Below are 18,706 nucleotides of genomic sequence, written 5' to 3' on the forward strand. Positions count from 1 at the left end.
TAAGCACTGTACACTGAAGTATGCGGTGAGGGTTTTGCCCACAGAGAGTGATGCAGTCAGAGCTCCTATCTGCAGGGATAGTAGATGAGGGCTCTGCCCGATGGAGCATCTGCAGGGTGTGGCGGAGAAGGAAGGATTCAGTGGAAATGAAATTCACTCCGCAGCACTATAAATCACTCTGGGATGAACAGAAGGAAGGAGAGTCAACCAAGGGACAAAGGCTGTGAAGTCCAATCCAAACACCTTGCTTCCACGAAACTTCTTGGTCCTGGAAGCCCCACACAACTCAAGCATCTTTTGAACAATTGGCAGCTGTTTCCCACGGCAGCTTCTGCAGTAAGACTGCAGGCAGGCACCTTTATTCCCCATTCAAAGACACTGCACGGTCCAGGTAGGAAAAAAATACATGTTTATCCTCCAAAAGTCACACTTTACAGGGTTAGTGGGAAGTAAATGGGTTGCAGTGCTTCCTAAACACCATCATTTCAACTATCTGAGGGTTATTCAAGAACTCCAACTGCACTAGGGATTTTTATTTTAAATATTGATTTTCAGCTAAATAGTCCATTACTGAGGAATTTTTCAAAGACAGCTAAGAAGGTATTTGTTTTTAATTTATAAACATAAATAAAAGGGTTTTTAATATGCTAATTTTATCTCTTAACGTGTTTACAAAATACAGTAATTCCCCACAGTAAACTTCCTGGTCCTCTGGCTCTTAGACACTTTCCACCCTGATCCCCTGCAAAGTTTCCTGAGCCTTCCATACAGGAGTTGTACTGCAGATGGATCAGTTGGGACTGCACTCCACAACTCTGCATTTTGATTGGCTGCGGCTTTCTGTAATGGTCTCCATCTAATTTCAGAAGCTACAACCATGAAGTCTCACCAACATAACTAAACATGAGCCAGACAAGGACAACACCATTAAACAGCCTAAGGTGGGTGGTGGAAAGCTGGCGGGGCCTCAGTGTTGTAATAGGAGCAGTGGGGCTGCATCCCCAGCACCCCGGCCACCTGCTAGCTTATGCCCCGAAATAATTACACGGACACTGTATTCTTTTAAACACTGCTTGGCCCATTATATCTAGCCTCTTCTCGGGTAACTCTCGCACCTGGACTAGCCCATTTCTAATCATGTATAGCACTTTATTAATGTGCGCTTACGGGGAAGATTCTAGCCTACGTCCATCCTGGGTCGGAGCTTCATCGTGTGTGTCTCAAAGAGCAGAGCTATCGCATCTGTCCAGGAGAGGGGAGCATGGCGTCTCTCTCCAGAGAGCAGAGCTGTCGAGTCTGAGCTCACTTCCTCTTCCTCCCAGCATTCTGTTCTGTTTACTCCTCCCACCTATGTTTTAACCTATGAGGCCAAGCAGTTTCTTTATTACTTAACCAATGACCTTCCTCCATCACCTCAGCCCACGACAGGCAGTTGGAGTGCTGACAGCCAGAGAAACAGTCTTCCCCAAGAAGGGCACACCAATCGGTTTTCCAACTCCAAATGGTCAGGCTTCAAACCATACAGACAAGGAGCACGCCCCAGACTGAACGAGTTTTCCTGACACATTTAGGAATACACAGAAAGACACTTTGAATATTTAACCTACATAATGTTGCAAGGATAGACAGGGAATGCTCCAAATACTCCCACACACAACCCTAATTTGCTCAAAAGCTGCTTCTGGGTTATGCTACAACTGACCTCACACCTATAGAAGAAGAAGGTACGCCTGTGTCTCACTTACCAACAGACCCTAAGCTCTGGGCTTCCTGGGCAGATACCTGGTATCTGCCCTCCACTCTGCTCAGGTGCAGCAGCGGCCATTCCACTTTCCACCCAACACCTCCAGGCCATTCCGCTTTCCATCTGACACCTCCCTTGGAAAGATGTGGGATTCCCCTCTGTATGCTGTGATATTGTTGGTTAATAAAGGAACTGCTTTGGGCCTATAGCAGAGCTATAGGGGAACAGAGCAAGGTGGGGAAAACTAAACTGAATGCTGGGAGAAAGAAGGCAGAGTCAGAGAGAAGCCATGGAGCCCTGTTGGAGGCAGATGCCAGAACTTTAGCTGCTAAGACACAGCCACGTGGCAATACACAGATTAATAGAAATTGATTAAATTAATATGCAAGAGTTAGCCAATAAGAAGCAAGCAAAGATTTAATAGAATTTCTGTGTGATTATTTTGGGGCTAAGCAGCCGGGAACCACAAGTGGCCTCCATACTACAATGGAACACAGGAAATACTTCTATGGCCCCATCCTACAATGGAGGCACAAATCGCAGCCACCCTTCGCCTAACAATGTGTGATACTTTTAGTATATTCCAGTGTGATCCGGCCTTGGCTTCAGCTACCAAATAATTCCTTAGTGTTCCCAGATGATATCCGATCACAGACTACAACGTATGAGACATTTCGTACATTATACTTGGTGCTAAGTCCTGAAAACAAAACCAAACAGCACTCACCATTTCAAATCCCAGTGTTCCTACAGTCTGGAAGGGGAGTTAGACACTAAAAAGCAGGGAAATAACGGGGCAGAGGATGTGTAAGGACTGAAGTCCACCCGCGTTACTTTAAAGTCATGGGACCAGGAGCCTGTGTAACCACAAGAGCTAAAGAGGAGGAGCATCGCTAAGTCTGCTATTCCTGTTTGAGCAAAGTGTGAAGGGAGAAACTGGAGGCAGGCCGAGAGCGAGAGAGCCGAGGGAGAGATCCACAACAGAGGGGAAATGGTCAGAGAGCCACGGAGCCTGGAGAGGTGACTGTCACCCGCCTAGGACGGCTCTTCAGAGGGAGAGGCTGGGATTCCAGGGAGCACATATGCAGGGTGGGGCAACCTGAGGCAGGTAGTGTTGTCTGACTGCCCTCCACCCTGCAGTTCCACTGTCAATACGCTATATGCCAGAGGAAATCCATCACTATTGTTATGAAATGTACAGTCAACGGAAATGATTAACAGGGAAAGGCCTGGAAAATACCATAAAAACAGAAAGGCAAAGCCATTCTGGGTGTTTTCCTTCCTTCTCTGACAGTTGCTCAATTCATTTCTGCCTAAAATTCTGTCATTACATCATCTCAACTTTCATTTACTTCCCATTCTTTACACCTGGTGACAATCCTGGAGTAGTCTCCCAATCTATAAAACTTATCTTTGACTGTGGCATTCCCTCAGACTCACCCAAACAAACGTCTTCTCAAAGAGCAAGAGAAGCTCATCTTTGACAGGCTCTAACAACTTCCTCTGATTTGGTCCCTAACCAGTTCCCACCCTATCAGATCCCATACGGACTTGACAAGACACCCCCACTACTCAACCGTGCGTTGCAACTGTGGGTGCCATTCATGCCCCTGCCCGTCAGTCAGCTCCGGGTGGTCCAGAAGGCCCGGGAGCTCCACTGATGGCTTCTCCCAGTCTGCGTCGGAAGCCTTCACAAACAGCAGGGCACCCTTCATGCACACAGACTCAAACATGAGTGGCTTTACATGCTGCCGCTGCCTATGGGAGGATACGGGAACTCACGGCAATCTGAGGTGCTAGCAGACTTCAGCCTTTCAGGATGGTAACAGGAAATCTAATTTCTAAATTTGTTGGCATTACTGGAAGTGAGTCTTTAGAACGCATGGGAACATGACAAAAGATGACAAAAGATCAGAATGCTAAGACTCAAACTCTGAAAGTCAACAGCCCCAGGTTGGAGGGCTCAGAGCAAGTCCTATCCTAGCAGTCACTGACCTCCACTGCCGCAATTCTCACCAAAATCCAAACACAATCAATGTTGCAAAAGTAGCCAGGAAAGTGACACATAAAACCCTAAATAACTAAACATGTCAGTCACTGAAGCAACGCAGATGCCTTGCCCCGTGAACAGGAGGAAATGAGAGAGGATGCCAGAGCTCAGCATAGTAGGGTGCTGGACGGGTGAACCCAAATCGGGGCATGGGGGTAGGGAGCTGGGGTATGTGTGCGTGTGCAAACAGTCTAAGAGCTGCCATCAGAATTCAGACAGAAGAGTAGCTGGGACTGTCTTATGCAGCCTACAGGAAATGCAGGTGAGTCAGAACCTGTATAAAATGAGCAACTCACCAGACAACAGATGCCTGCATCCAGTATAGGGAGAAAAAGCACTAACACAATGGTGTATGAACACCTAAAAGTGTCTGTACTGCACTGAGAACCACAGAGAACCCTGACACACGAAGGTCTTTGTAAGCAGTATCAATTAAGATAGAAATAAGAAGACAATGAAAGAAGAGACAAGGGAAATGCAGAAAATGTAAACAGTCAGTGACTATAAGAAAAAAAGTCACACATGTTTGGTGTGACAAGCACAAGGAAGGCAGGACCCCTGCAGGTGCTGGCTGGGTGAACTCAGTCTCTGCCTGCAAGAGGACCACTCACACGGTGTGAGACCACAGTATCTTTCATATTCTAACCTACAGTTTTATGGACTATGTTGCTAGAAAAATAGTTTTAGGAAAGTGTGCCAAACATATATAATGTGGAAGAAAAAAGTCATGAAGTCAGAGTGGGTGCCAGGGGCACACAGAAAGAACATACACCAAAACCAGTACAGAAGCTGGATGCTACAGACCAGCTAAACAAGAGAGGTTCTCCCACTAGCGGGGGTTCTGCCACTGCAGGTGTGCAGTGAAAGAGCAGAGGTCCGTGAACCGAAAAGAGAGGGGAAAGTGGGTGATATCCGGGGTGAAGACTGACCAGCCAGACGGTGGAGCCCTGTTCAGCAGTTCCTATGCAGTGGAGAGTGTGTGCATGAGGACCGAGGCCTGCTCTCATCTGGGGGCCGCTCTGGACACTGCACGCTGCTGTGGATGGCATCGGTGCGGCCAGCCGGTATCCAGTGAGCGTTCAGACCTGCTGTGCTCTGATCCTGCTTTTACTCCACACTGCACTGCATCCACAGTTTCAGGCAAATACTACTTTCATGGAAGATGTTATATAATAGCATATACTGGCTTGAAATGAAATAAACTTTAGTCAAATTGGTGTTGAGGAGATAGTTTAGCAGTTAATAGCACTGGCTGCTCTTCCAGAGGACCTGGATTCAATTCCCCGAATCCACATGGCAGCTCATAATTGTGTGCAACTCCAACCCAGGGGATCCAATGTCCTCTTCTGGCCTATGCAGACAAAGTCCCATAATACCCATAAAAGTAAATAATTAAAGAAAAATTACATGAGTTGTAACTTCCCTCGTTGGCTTACACTGTGAACTACTTCAAAACTGACGTCACCCAAGCCCAGCACAGACAAACAGGGTATATTAAATGGACAACTATAGCATAATCTGAAATTTAAAAACCAACCTCTCAACCCGTTTCTTAGACTGCTTGTGCAATCTAATGGAGCACCAAAGACTGGACAGCTTAAATACCCAACATTAACAGCTCACAATTCTAGATGCTGGGAGCACAAGAGCAAAGGGCAGCATGGTGAGTCTCTGCTGAGGGCTTCTCCAGGCTCATCACAACGGCCCCCCTCTCCAGACTCCATGGTGAGTCTCTGCTGAGGGCTTCTCCAGGCTCATCACAAGGGCCCCCCTCTCCAGACTCCATTTGCACCTGTCTTCCACAGACTCCAACTCCCACACCAAAGAAAGGCTTCTCTACTCCTGCTTCAGGGTCCTTGGCATGGCCAGCTCATGCCAACAAAACACTGTCAAGAAGACTTCATTCGCTCAGGGCTTCCTCCACTCTCTACAGGGAAGGAAGTAGTCAAACAGTGAATGTATCAACAAGATTCTATTAAGTTTTCAAGAAAGTAGCAGAAGTAGGGCAGGAAAAAGACGACCAGCCTTAGTCAGAAGTTGGAAAAATATTGTCTCATGAAGTAACTGCAAGACTATGACCTAAATAATGACCCTCTAATGGTGGTTCATCATTCCCATAATGCCCTTGTTCTCCCAGACATGCTAAGGCATAATACCTCCTCGACAGTGAGCATTTAGAGGGCAGAGGACCTCAAACCAAGCACAGCAAATATCCTTGAACTATTTCCCCATTACATGTCTACAACTGAGAAAGGTCAGAAATTGAGAATCCTTCAAATGGTCATAACACAAACACAGCACTGGGAAACAGCTGGCCCTTTCCAGCGTTATCTCAGGTACGTAAGCCTGGGAGCGACATCTTAGCGTGTTCTTCCGACAGTGCACACAGACTCATCTTTTCTTCTATGTTCTATATGAAAAAACTCTAACTGAGGAGAAGTCTGCGGTGTAGCCGCTAGGTAAACTATATGAATTTAATGAGATCTGCCCCACACTCATCTCACATTGGCTGCTGAGGTCTGTGGCTTTGTTCTAGAATGGCTGAGGTCGGAGGCTGACCTCAGAGAAGTAGAGAGAGAGAGCAGGAGCTCCCTAGAGACTGCGAACTGGCGTTTTCAAAAATAACAGGTTCCTTTGCCACCGGGAGAGAACAAGGCTTATCCATTACAAGTCCGTGTTTTCCTCTTGCGGTGATGTTGTTAAACAACAAGAAACAACCTATTACCAACACTTCCCAACATTGACTGACAGCAAAACCCCGCACACCCGAGGCTTCGCCATGACACACAGCACAGGAGAAGAGAGGTGACAACGGGGCACACAGACATCCTTGGAGCAGACACAGTGGCAGTCAACATTAAAACCACATTTTACCAAATCATACATTATCAGGTCAACTTGAAAAGTTATGCCATCTTATAGAGCAAAGCTCCAACCCCCATCAATGACTACAACCCTGTCGTTTTCTCTGTTTTGTGCACGGATCTTTACAGGAATATCAATCCCAAGAGGTCCTGGGTTATAGGACCAGGAAGCTTCTGTAGCCAGCCCTGAGCGACCTGTGACCTAAATCACTGAGAACTGTAGACTACATGAATATACAGCCAGAATTTACGTTTCCAGAGACTTCGTACAGAATCACATGTGAACTTAGAGACTCAGACTGGGCGCTCATTTTCATCTTACAGAAACGCTTCCTCTTTACCACGGTTGACACACTTAAACTGTGGAACTATGTAGGGGCCAGCGCTGGCTGCTGTGCTGCACCTTCACCAACAGCCCCTCTGGGGCTCTTTTCAGAGACTCCGACCCCCTTTATGCCTCGAAACGCATGACCAAGTTCATGTGTCAGCACAAAGTACAGCCCAGTCTGGGTCAGATTCCGTGGGCTGATCCTGCCGAGGCATCAATTCCCCGAAGAACTGACCTCAACAGTGCTGGTCTCTTCTTAAACACGGCTGATTCTGCGCTCTTAGCTGACTAGTAGTGATTGTCCCAGAAAAGCCCAAGTCTCACTTCAGTGATTCCCAATTCAAACACAGGGTGCCCTGCAGGATTTCAAAGGGGCTTCGCTGCCTGCACTGCTCTAGCATTGTCTTCTACCTTCTCACAAAAGTTCACTGGGCTCTCAATGTTTAATGGCTTCTCCAGAATCCTCACACAAGTACAGTCACGTGGCACAGCAACATTCTCTGGTACCAATTTGTCTTAATTGGGGTTTCTACCTGCTATGATAAAACTTGGGGATGAAAGGGTTTATTCTGATTATACATCCGTATCACAGTCTATCACTGAAGGACTCAAGGCAGGAGCTGAAGCAGACCACACAGTGAGTGCTACTTACTGGCCGGCTCCTCATGGCTCACCCAGCCTGCTTTCTTACATCACCCAGAACCACCGGTTCAGGGGCTAGCCCCACTGCAATGGACCCAACCGTGTCAGACATCAATCAAGAAAATGCACCACAGGCTTGCCCAGGGTACAGTTTGGTGGGGGCATTTCCGCAGTTAAGTTCCCTCTTCTGAAATGACACAGAAACTACCCAAGCACAGCAGGTGTCAGCTGATCCACTGCAGGGCGACTTCAGTGTTCTTCACCCAGCAAATGTGCTTTTTCAGGTTCCTGTGCACCTCAAGATGCTGTGACCACAGCAGAGGTAGGCCAAGAGCCCGAGAGTTCAACACTTAGATACTAAAGCATGATAATAGTGACAATTATCCCCACTCTAAGAAGTTTAGCATGGTCTGTGAAGTCAGGAAGAGAACACAGGTGGCGACCTAATGCTACAAAATTCAATTCACTTTCCCCTAACAGCCTCGGTGTGTTTTCTATTTATTGATTTTTAATTCTTAAGCAGAAAATATTCCATCTCCTGTAACCACGGGGCACTTCTGTAGAGCATGAATGGGGAAGGATCAGAATGAAGGCTGATGATGCGGCAGGATCATAAGAAAGGTCGTCAATGCGCTCACGTGAAACTGGTCACCACAGAATAAAGGCAGCAAGCAAGCTTGGTCTTTCAAGGCTTCCACTGAGAGCGCAGAGCTGGCCATGGCTCCCCAAGCTGACAGCTGCTAGAAACGAAGCCTTAGGAACTGGCTGGGTTTGGGTTTGTTATTGTTTTTAACACAGCCGTGTGACTGCTTTCTGAGAAGGCAGCAAATTCACCTGGAGCCACCGTGGGACCACGCTGGGGAGAGGTAAGCATGCTCCACTCAGTTCTAGCAAGGTCAGCTGACTCATTGGCTCCCTCCACTTGGCCTACACACCTTAGGAGCAGAGAAGGAGGAGAGGGAGGTGTCCCTATTGTGCCCTGGCTCTTACAAGGTCTTAAATTTCCATGTGCCCATCGCAAAAAATAACAGAACTCTCTGCAATGCTTTATATTTTAAAAAGTCAGCTGAAGTTTTACGCACATTCCATTTGTTAATCATTTTCTTGGGCAGTGAAAACTCCTGCCAGCGTGAGCCCCATGCTGAACTTTGAATGACAGGTTTCCTCTCAGACCTGACAATTAAAAGCTGAATGTTTGAAAACATGGGAAAAGATTTTTAATTTTCCTTGTGATAAATATTTTCTTGTTCTGTACTGCCCGTTTTTTCCAGAATAAGCATATTATTTTAGAACTATACACCCTGGCATTTCTTCCGGAGAAGGGCTTCGATCCACTCACATACCCGACTGTTGGCACATCCAGGAATCCTGGCCACAGTGTGCTTTGTGCTGAGGACACTGCAAAGGCCCAGCCAGCACTCCACACCCTTCTCATCTCAACAAGAGACGCTTATCTTATCTCGCAACATATTCAGACGACACACATGTTAGATAGCCAAGTATAAAAAAGCATGGGCTGCCCACCCTGCTCTACAGGAAATGTGGGTCCCTCACCCTACTCTACAGGAAATGTGGGTCCCTCACCCTACACTACAGGAAATGTGGGTCCCTCACCCTACTCTACAGGAAATGTGGGTCCCTCACCCTACTCTACAGGAAATGTGGGTCCCTCACCCTACTCTACAGGAAATGTGGGTCCCTCACCCTACTCTACAGGAAATGTGGGTCCCTCACCCTACTCTACAGGAAATGTGGGTCCCTCACCTACTCTACAGGAAATGTGGGTCCCTCACCCTACTCTACAGGAAATGGGGGTCCCTACTCTACAGGAAATGTGGGTCCCTCACCCTACTCTACAGGAAATGTGGTCCCTCACCCTACTCTACAGGAAATGTGGGTCCCTCACCCTACTCTACAGGAAATGTGGTTGGATCCCTCACCCTACTCTACAGGAAATGTGGGTCCCTCACCCTGCTCTACAGGAAATGTGGGTCCCTCACCCTACTCTACAGGAAATGTGGGTCCCTACTCTACAGGAAATGTGGGTCCCTCACCCTACTCTACAGGAAATGTGGGTCCCTCACCCTACTCTACAGGAAATGTGGGTCCCTACTCTACAGGAAATGTGGGTCCCTCACCCTACTCTACAGGAAATGTGGTCCCTCACCCTACTCTACAGGAAATGTGGGTCCCTCACCCTACTCTACAGGAAATGTGGTCCCTCACCCTACTCTACAGGAAATGTGGGTCCCTCACCCTACTCTACAGGAAATGTGGGTCCCTACTCTACAGGAAATGTGGGTCCCTCACCCTACTCTACAGGAAATGTGGGTCCCTACTCTACAGGAAATGTGGGTCCCTCACCCTACTCTACAGGAAATGTGGGTCCCTACTCTACAGGAAATGTGGGTCCCTCACCCTACTCTACAGGAAATGTGGGTCCCTCACCCTACTCTACAGGAAATGTGGGTCCCTCACCCTACTCTACAGGAAATGTGGGTCCCTCACCCTACTCTACAGGAAATGTGGGTCCCTCACCCTACTCTACAGGAAATGTGGTTGGATCCCTCACCCTACTCTACAGGAAATGTGGGTCCCTACTCTACAGGAAATGTGGGTCCCTACTCTACAGGAAATGTGGGTCCCTCACCCTACTCTACAGGAAATGTGGGTCCCTCACCCTACTCTACAGGAAATGTGGTTGGATCCCTCACCCTACTCTACAGGAAATGTGGGTCCCTACTCTACAGGAAATGTGGGTCCCTACTCTACAGGAAATGTGGTCCCTCACCCTACTCTACAGGAAATGTGGGTCCCTCACCCTGCTCTACAGGAAATGTGGGTCCCTCACCCTACTCTACAGGAAATGTGGGTCCCTCACCCTACTCTACAGGAAATGTGGCTGGATCCCTCACCCTACTCTACAGGAAATGTGGGTCCCTACTCTACAGGAAATGTGGCTGGATCCCTCACCCTACTCTACAAAAAATGTGGGTCCCTCACCCTACTCTACAGGAAATGTGGGTCCCTCACCCTGCTCTACAGGAAATGTGGGTGCCTCACCCTACTCTACAGGAAATGTGGCTGGATCCCTCACCCTACTCTACAGGAAATGTGGGCACCCAGCACAGGACAACCCAGGACTAAGATCAGCAGGTCAGCAGCAGGTACGGAGACAGCAGGTGTTTCCTGGTCCGAATGCCCCAGAGTTTGACGTCCTCCTACCTCCAATGACTACACGTAAAACATTGTCCTAACAAAACCAACGAACTCCATTTCCCAGATTCTCCAGATCTCTATCTGCGAGCACCTTCCGTAGCTTTACCATGGAATCAGTGATCTGATGTCAGCATCACAAAAAGTCATGACAACAGAGAATGCTGCGTCCAGTTCATCCCTGACTAAAGTAGGGGACCACTCTCTGCGCCGTGTGGCACACTCACCACGCATGTCTGGAAACGAGAGCGTGTTTCCTGCTCACCTGAAGCTCGCGGTATCTGGCTTGAAAGGACAGGGCATCCTGCTCCTTCTCCTTCAGGAAGTCCTTCTCCAGGACGCTGTGCTTCTCCATCAGTGAGTCCACATCCTACGAGGAAGCCAAACACAAGCTCTGCTACGTCCCATAGCATAAAGTAAACATCGGGAAAAATAGCTGAAAGTCTAAGAATTATACAAGTATGAATTTGCCCAAGTTAACTAATTTCTAAGCCAATATCGAATATTGACGTAAAACTAATAAATATGCAAGACTGAGGCTGGGGAGGCAGCTCAGGGGTAGAGTGCTCACTATCTAAGCATGAAGGACCTGAGTGTAGACTGTCCACACATACCCCACACACACACACCTACACACACACACACAAAGCCAACGGTGTCCACAGGCATCTGCAACTCCAGGACAGAGAGACAGAGACTGGGGTATCCACAGAGTCCCCCAGGCCAACCACCTCAGTGGAATGTGAGCTCTCTAGGTCAGGAGGAGAGCAATAGATGAAGGCTTCCCGAACTGACCTCTGACCTCCAGAGAACATATGGGCATGTCCTGCTACATGCATGCAACCATGTACATAGGTACACAGCACAAACACAAAACAAGAAATAGATAAGAACAAGAGTGTCTCGAGAGTATTATGAACAGAACCCAATCTCTGTAAGTGCTTTCGATGAACTGGCTAAGATAAACAGACATGCATATGGGTGGACAAATGGACGGAAACAGACCGAAGAATGTCTGTTCGACATTCGAGAAAAGATAACAGATGACAAATAATAGAAGTCAGGTAGATGAATAGACAGACAGACAGATGGAAGGACAGAAGGGAGCCAAGAGCATATGTCAGTTCCTTCCCTGAACAGCTGTGTTCAAACACCCAGGGGTACCTGACCTCCCACAGGTAGAAGGTTTCCATCCATTTCATCAAACCTGAAATCCACACATGAAGTAAAACACTGCTGACAGAAACAGAAGCCTTAGAGGAGCAAGAAATAACAACAAAAGGCCCCAGAAAAATCTGAGCATGCCTTAGAACTGCATTCAACTTTCGAGTTCATATGGGTCCATGCTGACACTAAAGTCTCAGGATGCTCAAGTTCTTTATAAAAAACAACATGATATTTTCTTATAACCTATACTTATCATACCATAGACACTAAATGATCTTCAGCTACTTGAAGTATGCACAACGGAATTATAAACCCACTGTGCTGCTATGGCAGCAGGAAATGTAGGTCTGTAAACAAGCACCTCCAGTGGAGAGAAGGGTGTCCCTGAGAGTCTCCATGTCTGGCTGGTGGGATCGGATGCTGGATGCATGGCTGTGCTAACTACTGACTAGAGACCTGTTCCAAGTTTACTTAGTTTTTGTTATTTATGTGTGTTTGCCTGCATGTATGTATCTATGTGCACGATATGCATACAGGACCCCTGGAGGCCAGAAGAGGGCATGGAGCCGGAGTTATAGACAGTTGTGAGCTGCCATGTGGGTACTGGGAACCAAACTTGGATCCATTTGCAAGGACAGCAAGTGCTCTTGACCACTGGGCCACCCATCTCTCTTGCCCCTGACTGGCTGCCTCCACTGAGTGTCCGATGTGACAGACCTGAACCCCACCCCAGGGAACACAATACATTCTTTGGTGAATTTTCAATCCACTTTGTGTTGAACTGGATATCAAATTGCTAGCAAATACGATTCTACATTCCCAGGCGAATGTGTGCGCACACCTTTTTAATTCTCTGTTTTTCTTCTTCAGACGCTTTGAGTTTGGTCTCCAGACTTGATATTTTTTGCTGGAGCTGTGAGCTGGACACATCGGCTCCAGGACCCTCAGGGTCGTCCTCCAGTGAAATAGCTCCATGGCTCGTCTCATCCGTCAAGCCAAGCGGGAAAAGCGGGATATTCAGATGTGTGTGCGCTGACTGCTGGATCTAGACCATGTTAACAGAGAAGGGTTAGACCATTCCGTCAAGGAGATGTTCATCATAAACCACAGTTAGAAATAAGCTGGGGTGCAAACAATGAGATCATTCCCCCTAAGTGAACCAACAGAAGACTTCACACTCTTACAACAGCCTGATCTTTCAATCGATACATCTAGAAGTGCCCAGTCTGAAATGTATACACTGACCTAGGACAGATTTGTAGTTAAACTGCAACTCAGAATCTCACATGTATTAATGATGCTAACTTATCAACTTCTAGCAAAACTGACAGGTGACTAAGAACCGAGTTTTGGAACCCTGTCTCCAATGCCCAGCACGATGCCTACAGATACCTGAATGAACACACTGCGCTGATGCTGTCCTCCGTGGCTTTACCCTAAAACTGAAATAGATGCTCTTGACCCTAAGAACATGTTAATACTCCCAGGAGAGAAAAAATATTTTTTTAATAAATATATCCCTTTTTGAAGTTTAACTTTAAGTTTGAAATGCAAAAACAATCACTCTTTTTTTATTTACTATTATTCTCCTTTTAAGTCCAAGATACCATATGCAAAGCTACGTCCATTGTAATGGCCACACACAGCTGTCTGTCAGAGTAAAGCATCAACCTCTGTGACAGAAACGCTAGCACCTGAGCACAGAATTAAGGTAGGAAGCAGTTTCTACATTTCTACACGCAGGCTTCCTTCCGAGAGTCCAGCCCTCACCTGAGCCTTGGGGATGGTCTGACTCACGAGGCTGCTGTCTGCACGCGTGTCGTCTGGTGAGGAGATGATAGCATCGGAAGGGAGGCGGCCAGAGGACGGAGACGAGTGGTCATGGTCCAGAATGAGCTCCGGAGAAGCTGGTGAGAGACGCACTCCGGATACTGAAGACAGAAGCACAAGAACCGTGTTAGAAGACAACACAGAGACAGGGAAGGTGTGGGGTAGAGCAGTAGAGGTGGAAAACCAACACTGTGTGGCTAACGTCTAAAATCCAAAGGAGTGTTTCTGAATTACAGGTGATGTTTCCATGGGTCACACACACATGTTTTAAAGTCGTTAGCACACACACTAGCCTAGCACTGGAGATGTCCATTTCCCAGCAGCGGAAATGTCCAGCCGATGACACAGTACACAGTACTGGTGTGGCCGAAGGTAAAGGCAGGAGGCATGGAGAGACACTGTCACACACCGGTGACCCTGGCCCCAACCTAGCGGGACTCAACAGCTAAACATTCACTGCGGCAACGCAAAGACGGAGGAGGGCTGCTGTAAAACCTGGAGGTTCCTCTTACGTAATAAATTTATTTTTAAGTTTTCATGTTAAAGTCAATCTTCACTTACTGGACTGTTTCCACAAAAGTAATGCTGAAGGACAGTTTCACTATCAGATCCATAATAAACCACTGTTACACTGTAATTAAGGCTCTTATTAGAAGGTTAAGGAAGCAGCTGACTGACAAGTACAAAAAAAGACAAAAATGCAAATGAGGAAAAAACAGATATTTATATTACTTTATTTTAAATGCTCCCAAAGAGTCAACTGAATCTAATCTGCTTTGGAATGTAAGGAGCTATCTTTGGCAGTCACCTCATTCCCACACCCAGCGGCCTAACTGCAATGACCTTTATTCCACATTGGCATCGGTAGCTCTGTCCTCGGGTCCTATCACAAACTCTGAAGGTGGCTCACAATGGAGATTGCGTGTTCCCCTGAAGAAAGACACACAGAAGGCAGTAAATTCTAATGAGCTAAATGCACAGATTTCTGATTGTTATTTTAAGGAATTGCTTAGTTATGTAAAAGCTTATTGTCTCTAACAATGTTGTATACACTGAATAAGAGGGTGGAGATAAATATAATTTAATAACAAATATAATAACCATGTACAAAAATCTCAAAAGAAAATTAATTTTAAAAAAGGAAATCATTTAGCTGCAGAGTCAGCTTCTTTCTGAACTTAAATCAGTATGCACAGGTGTGTGTCTGTGTGCGTGCATGCCTATGTGCATGCGTGTTTCTGTGTGTCTAGCTGCACAAAGGGGTACTTCAAATTTTTCAACTCAAGCACAAAAAGGTAAAACTTTAATTCAAGTTTGAACTTGATATATATTTTTCAGTATTTTCCCAAATCCTCCCTACATTTGGTTACAGTGAGTTGTCTAAAAAGATTAAAACATCCGTATGATGAACTCTGAGAGCCATGAACAAAGTACTGCCTGGCACCACAATGTCACACCAAGCGCAGAACAGCGGAGAGCAGCCTGTCCTTCTGTCCTTCCATGTCTTCGGAAGGTTTGAAAGCGTTTAGTACACTGTGGTTGTCACAGATATTAAACGTCCTGGACAAAATGTGGTCAGGAACAAACCCAGCAGTACCACCCTGTGCTTTCTGTCAACCTGACACAAGCTGTAGTCATCTGGAAAGACAGAAGCTCAACTGAGAAAATCCCCCACCAGAGTGGCTGTGGGCAAGCCTGTGGTGCATTTCCGCATTTGCGATCCTCTATGGCATAAGGAAGCAGGCAGAGTGAGCCGTGGAGAACAACCCAGCAAACACATTCTTTCATGGCCTCTCTATCATCTCCTGCCTCCAGGTTCCTGCGCTGACTCTCACTGGTGGACTGTGGTAAGGGGCTGTAAGCTGAAATTAAACCCTTTTCTCCCCAGATTTCTTTTGGTCGTGGTGTTTTATCACAGCAGTAGAAACCCTAAGACAGCCCTAATGCCAGGGTATTTCACCATCTTTGGCAATCACATCTACGGTCATGATTTAGAACAGGAGGCCATGTAATCCTGGGGAAAATTCTTCAAACAGTGAATACCCAAGTTCATCACATGAAAAAAGAAAGAGAGGGGAAGGGGAAGGAAAGAAGAGAGACAGGAAGGGTAGGAAGGAGGGGGAAGAAGGAAGGAAGGAGAGAAGACAGTAGGCAGAAAAGCTGAAGAATGGGAAAAGGAAGTAAAAAGAGAGAGCATGAGGAGAGAAGAGGTTACAGAAGGAAAAGGAGGAGGAGAGAGGAGGGCCTGGCTCTCAGACAGGCACCACCCCCACACACAAGCACCTTCCCCTTCATAACCGCACTCCCTGGGCAGAGGGTAGCCCATCTCTACCTTCCTCATTCCCATTCAGGCCAGTCCCCTGCAGCTGTTACCTAAGGCCCTACTGGCCCTTCGAACACTCGCTCTGCTCTCTGGACCCCTTTAAGTGCATACAGGCAGCCTGCCCCTTCCTTCAGTCACTCCCAGGCCCATTAATGGATCTCCTATGACCCGCAGAGCAATGGAAACTGAGCACTCCCTGGCCCTCTAGGCCATGTGCCTACCTGATTACCACAAGGATCCATCTAGATGTCCCGCGGGCATGCTACAGTTGACTGCCAGTTCACACCTCCCAGATCAGCCTCATGGCTCACTCTCCATTAACTCAACACTGGAGCTGCCAGGCCAGCGCCACCTCATGCAGTCACACTGCTGCTGGCATCTACAGTTCTGTCACACGGCCCAGGGCCTTTATGACATCACAGTGCCACTCCAAACACAAGCCAACCCAAGAGTCCGACTCGGCTCCAGTGTGAACAACGGACAATTCCTTGTTGGTCAGCTTTAGACAAGTTACACGGACTCTTCAGAGTCACGACTTCCTCTTTCAAAGATGGGAAATAACAGGCAACTCGAGCTCACAATCAAAGGCCTGACCGAGCTGAAAGAAAACAGCACTTCTCTGCGCAGGTGCAGGGTGTGCGAGCACACACAGCAGTGGACGGAGTCAGAGCGCTGTGTTCTCCACGCAGGTGCAGGGTGTGCGAGCACACAGCAGTGGACGGAGTCAGAGCGCTGTGTTCTCTGTGGAGGTGCGGGGAGTGTGAGAACACACAGCAGTGGACGGAGTCAGAGCACTGTGTTCTCCACAGAGGTACAGGGTGTGCGAGCACACAGCAGTGGACGGAGTCAGAGCGCTGTGTTCTCCGTGGAGGTGCAGGGTGTGCGAGCACACAGCAGTGGACGGAGTCAGAGCGCTGTGTTCTCTGTGGAGGTGCGGGGAGTGTGAGAACACACAGCAGTGGACGGAGTCAGAGCACTGTGTTCTCCACAGAGGTGCAGGGAGTGCGAGCACACAGCAGTGGACGGAGTCAGAGCGCTGTGTTCTCCACGCAGGTGCAGGGTGTGCGAGCACACAGCAGTGGACGGAGTCAGAGCGCTGTGTTCTCTGTGGAGGTGCGGGGAGTGTGAGCACACAGCAGTGGACGGAGTCAGAGCGCTGTGTTCTCCACAGAGGTGCGGGGAGTGTGAGAACACACAGCAGTGGACGGAGTCAGAGCGCTGTGTTCTCCACAGAGGTGCAGGGAGTGTGAGCACACAGCAGTGGACGGAGTCAGAGCGCTGTGTTCTCTGTGGAGGTGCAGGTAGTGTGAGAGCACACAGCAATGGACGGAGTCAGAGCGCTGTGTTCTCCACAGAGGTGCAGGGAGTGTGAGCACACAGCAGTGGACGGAGTCAGAGCGCTGTGTTCTCTGTGGAGGTGCGGGGAGTGTGAGCACACAGCAGTGAACAGAGTCAGAGCGCTGTGTTCTCTGTGGAGGTGCGGGGAGTGTGAGCACACAGCAGTGGACGGAGTCAGAGCGCTGTGTTCTTTTCCACAACACTGAAGAGCAGCTTCTCTGCATCATTCCACTGCCCCATTATCTGCTCACTCGCAATGTAAATCTATTATCTGCTTTCAGGTGAGAATATTATCTAAGAAACAAATGGCCTTAAAACATTACTTACCTGAATCTGTACTATATGTAAAGCAGTAATTAGGAATGCAGATGTACAGACATACATATACAATCTAGAAACTTTTATAAAAAACTAATTACTTTCCCAATCAAACTAAAGAAATGAAAAAGAAATTAGAGTGGGATAATATGGGTATTAAAAAAAGATTTGTAAAATAACTGGTCTAATTTTTAAAATTCTGGGTTCAAAGCAGAGCTAAGAATAATAGTAGCTAATCCGATAAAACGGGCAACATGTGAATACAAACAATTAAATGGCAACAATCAGAGCTTTAAATTGGGAAATTTTCTTCATTTTAAGTGTTCAAATTTCTAAGTAATTAATTTAAAATTTTCATTAAAATGGCAAATGCTTAAAGAAATACAATTTGTGAAGCTGACTTGGTTAGTTTTTAGAACAGGTCTCTTGAGGAATATACCTTTTCTTTGGGGGAAATTAAGCCATAGACAACAACCCTATAGACAAGCATGAAGCTCCAATGACATCACAAGGCCTTTTTTTTTCTTACCAAGGGCCGAACCTATATAATCCCAACACTCTGAAATAAAAATTAAAGGAAACCTCAATATGAACAAATGGTCCTGTTCCAATGTCAAACGGTTGGATGCCTCATGAGAACAATGACGAAAAACACGCTGAGTTTGGTTAAACAAGAGTTCAGCAAACAATGTGAGGAAAACCGTGACAAAGGACACAAAGGGAAGCTCAGGCCAAGACAAAGACAGCCCTGCAATTGTAAAGACCTCAACGCCATCCAGTGGTCCTTCCTTCCTTGGTTAAGGCACAGGCTTCGCGTGATTCCCATACAGACTAACAGGCTTTTCAATGGGGCAACAGAAATGGACACTATGGACCACAGAAAACT

At 47.2% G+C, this 18,706-nt stretch overlaps 1 protein-coding gene across 3 annotated transcripts in view; it reads right to left on the reverse strand.

Annotated features, from left to right (window-relative positions):
- The window catches only part of Ccdc91 (coiled-coil domain containing 91), a 180,608-nt gene that overhangs the window by 100,063 nt on the left and 61,839 nt on the right, over positions 1–18,706 (reverse strand). For 2 of the 3 annotated variants that reach the window (XM_075982235.1, XM_075982237.1), the window contains exons 4-6: positions 13,782–13,942; positions 12,853–13,056; positions 11,110–11,214 (exon numbers count right to left, since the gene is read on the reverse strand). In XM_075982235.1, coding sequence (XP_075838350.1) covers positions 11,110–11,214; positions 12,853–13,056; positions 13,782–13,942 — 470 coding nt within the window. Of the gene's footprint in view, positions 1–11,109; positions 11,215–12,852; positions 13,057–13,781; positions 13,943–14,684; positions 14,772–18,706 lie in introns of all 3 variants that reach the window. The other variant, XM_075982236.1, reaches the window with a different exon arrangement.

This window comes from Microtus pennsylvanicus, chromosome 8, assembly GCF_037038515.1.
Source record: "Microtus pennsylvanicus isolate mMicPen1 chromosome 8, mMicPen1.hap1, whole genome shotgun sequence".
Classification (NCBI taxonomy): domain Eukaryota; kingdom Metazoa; phylum Chordata; class Mammalia; order Rodentia; family Cricetidae; genus Microtus; species Microtus pennsylvanicus.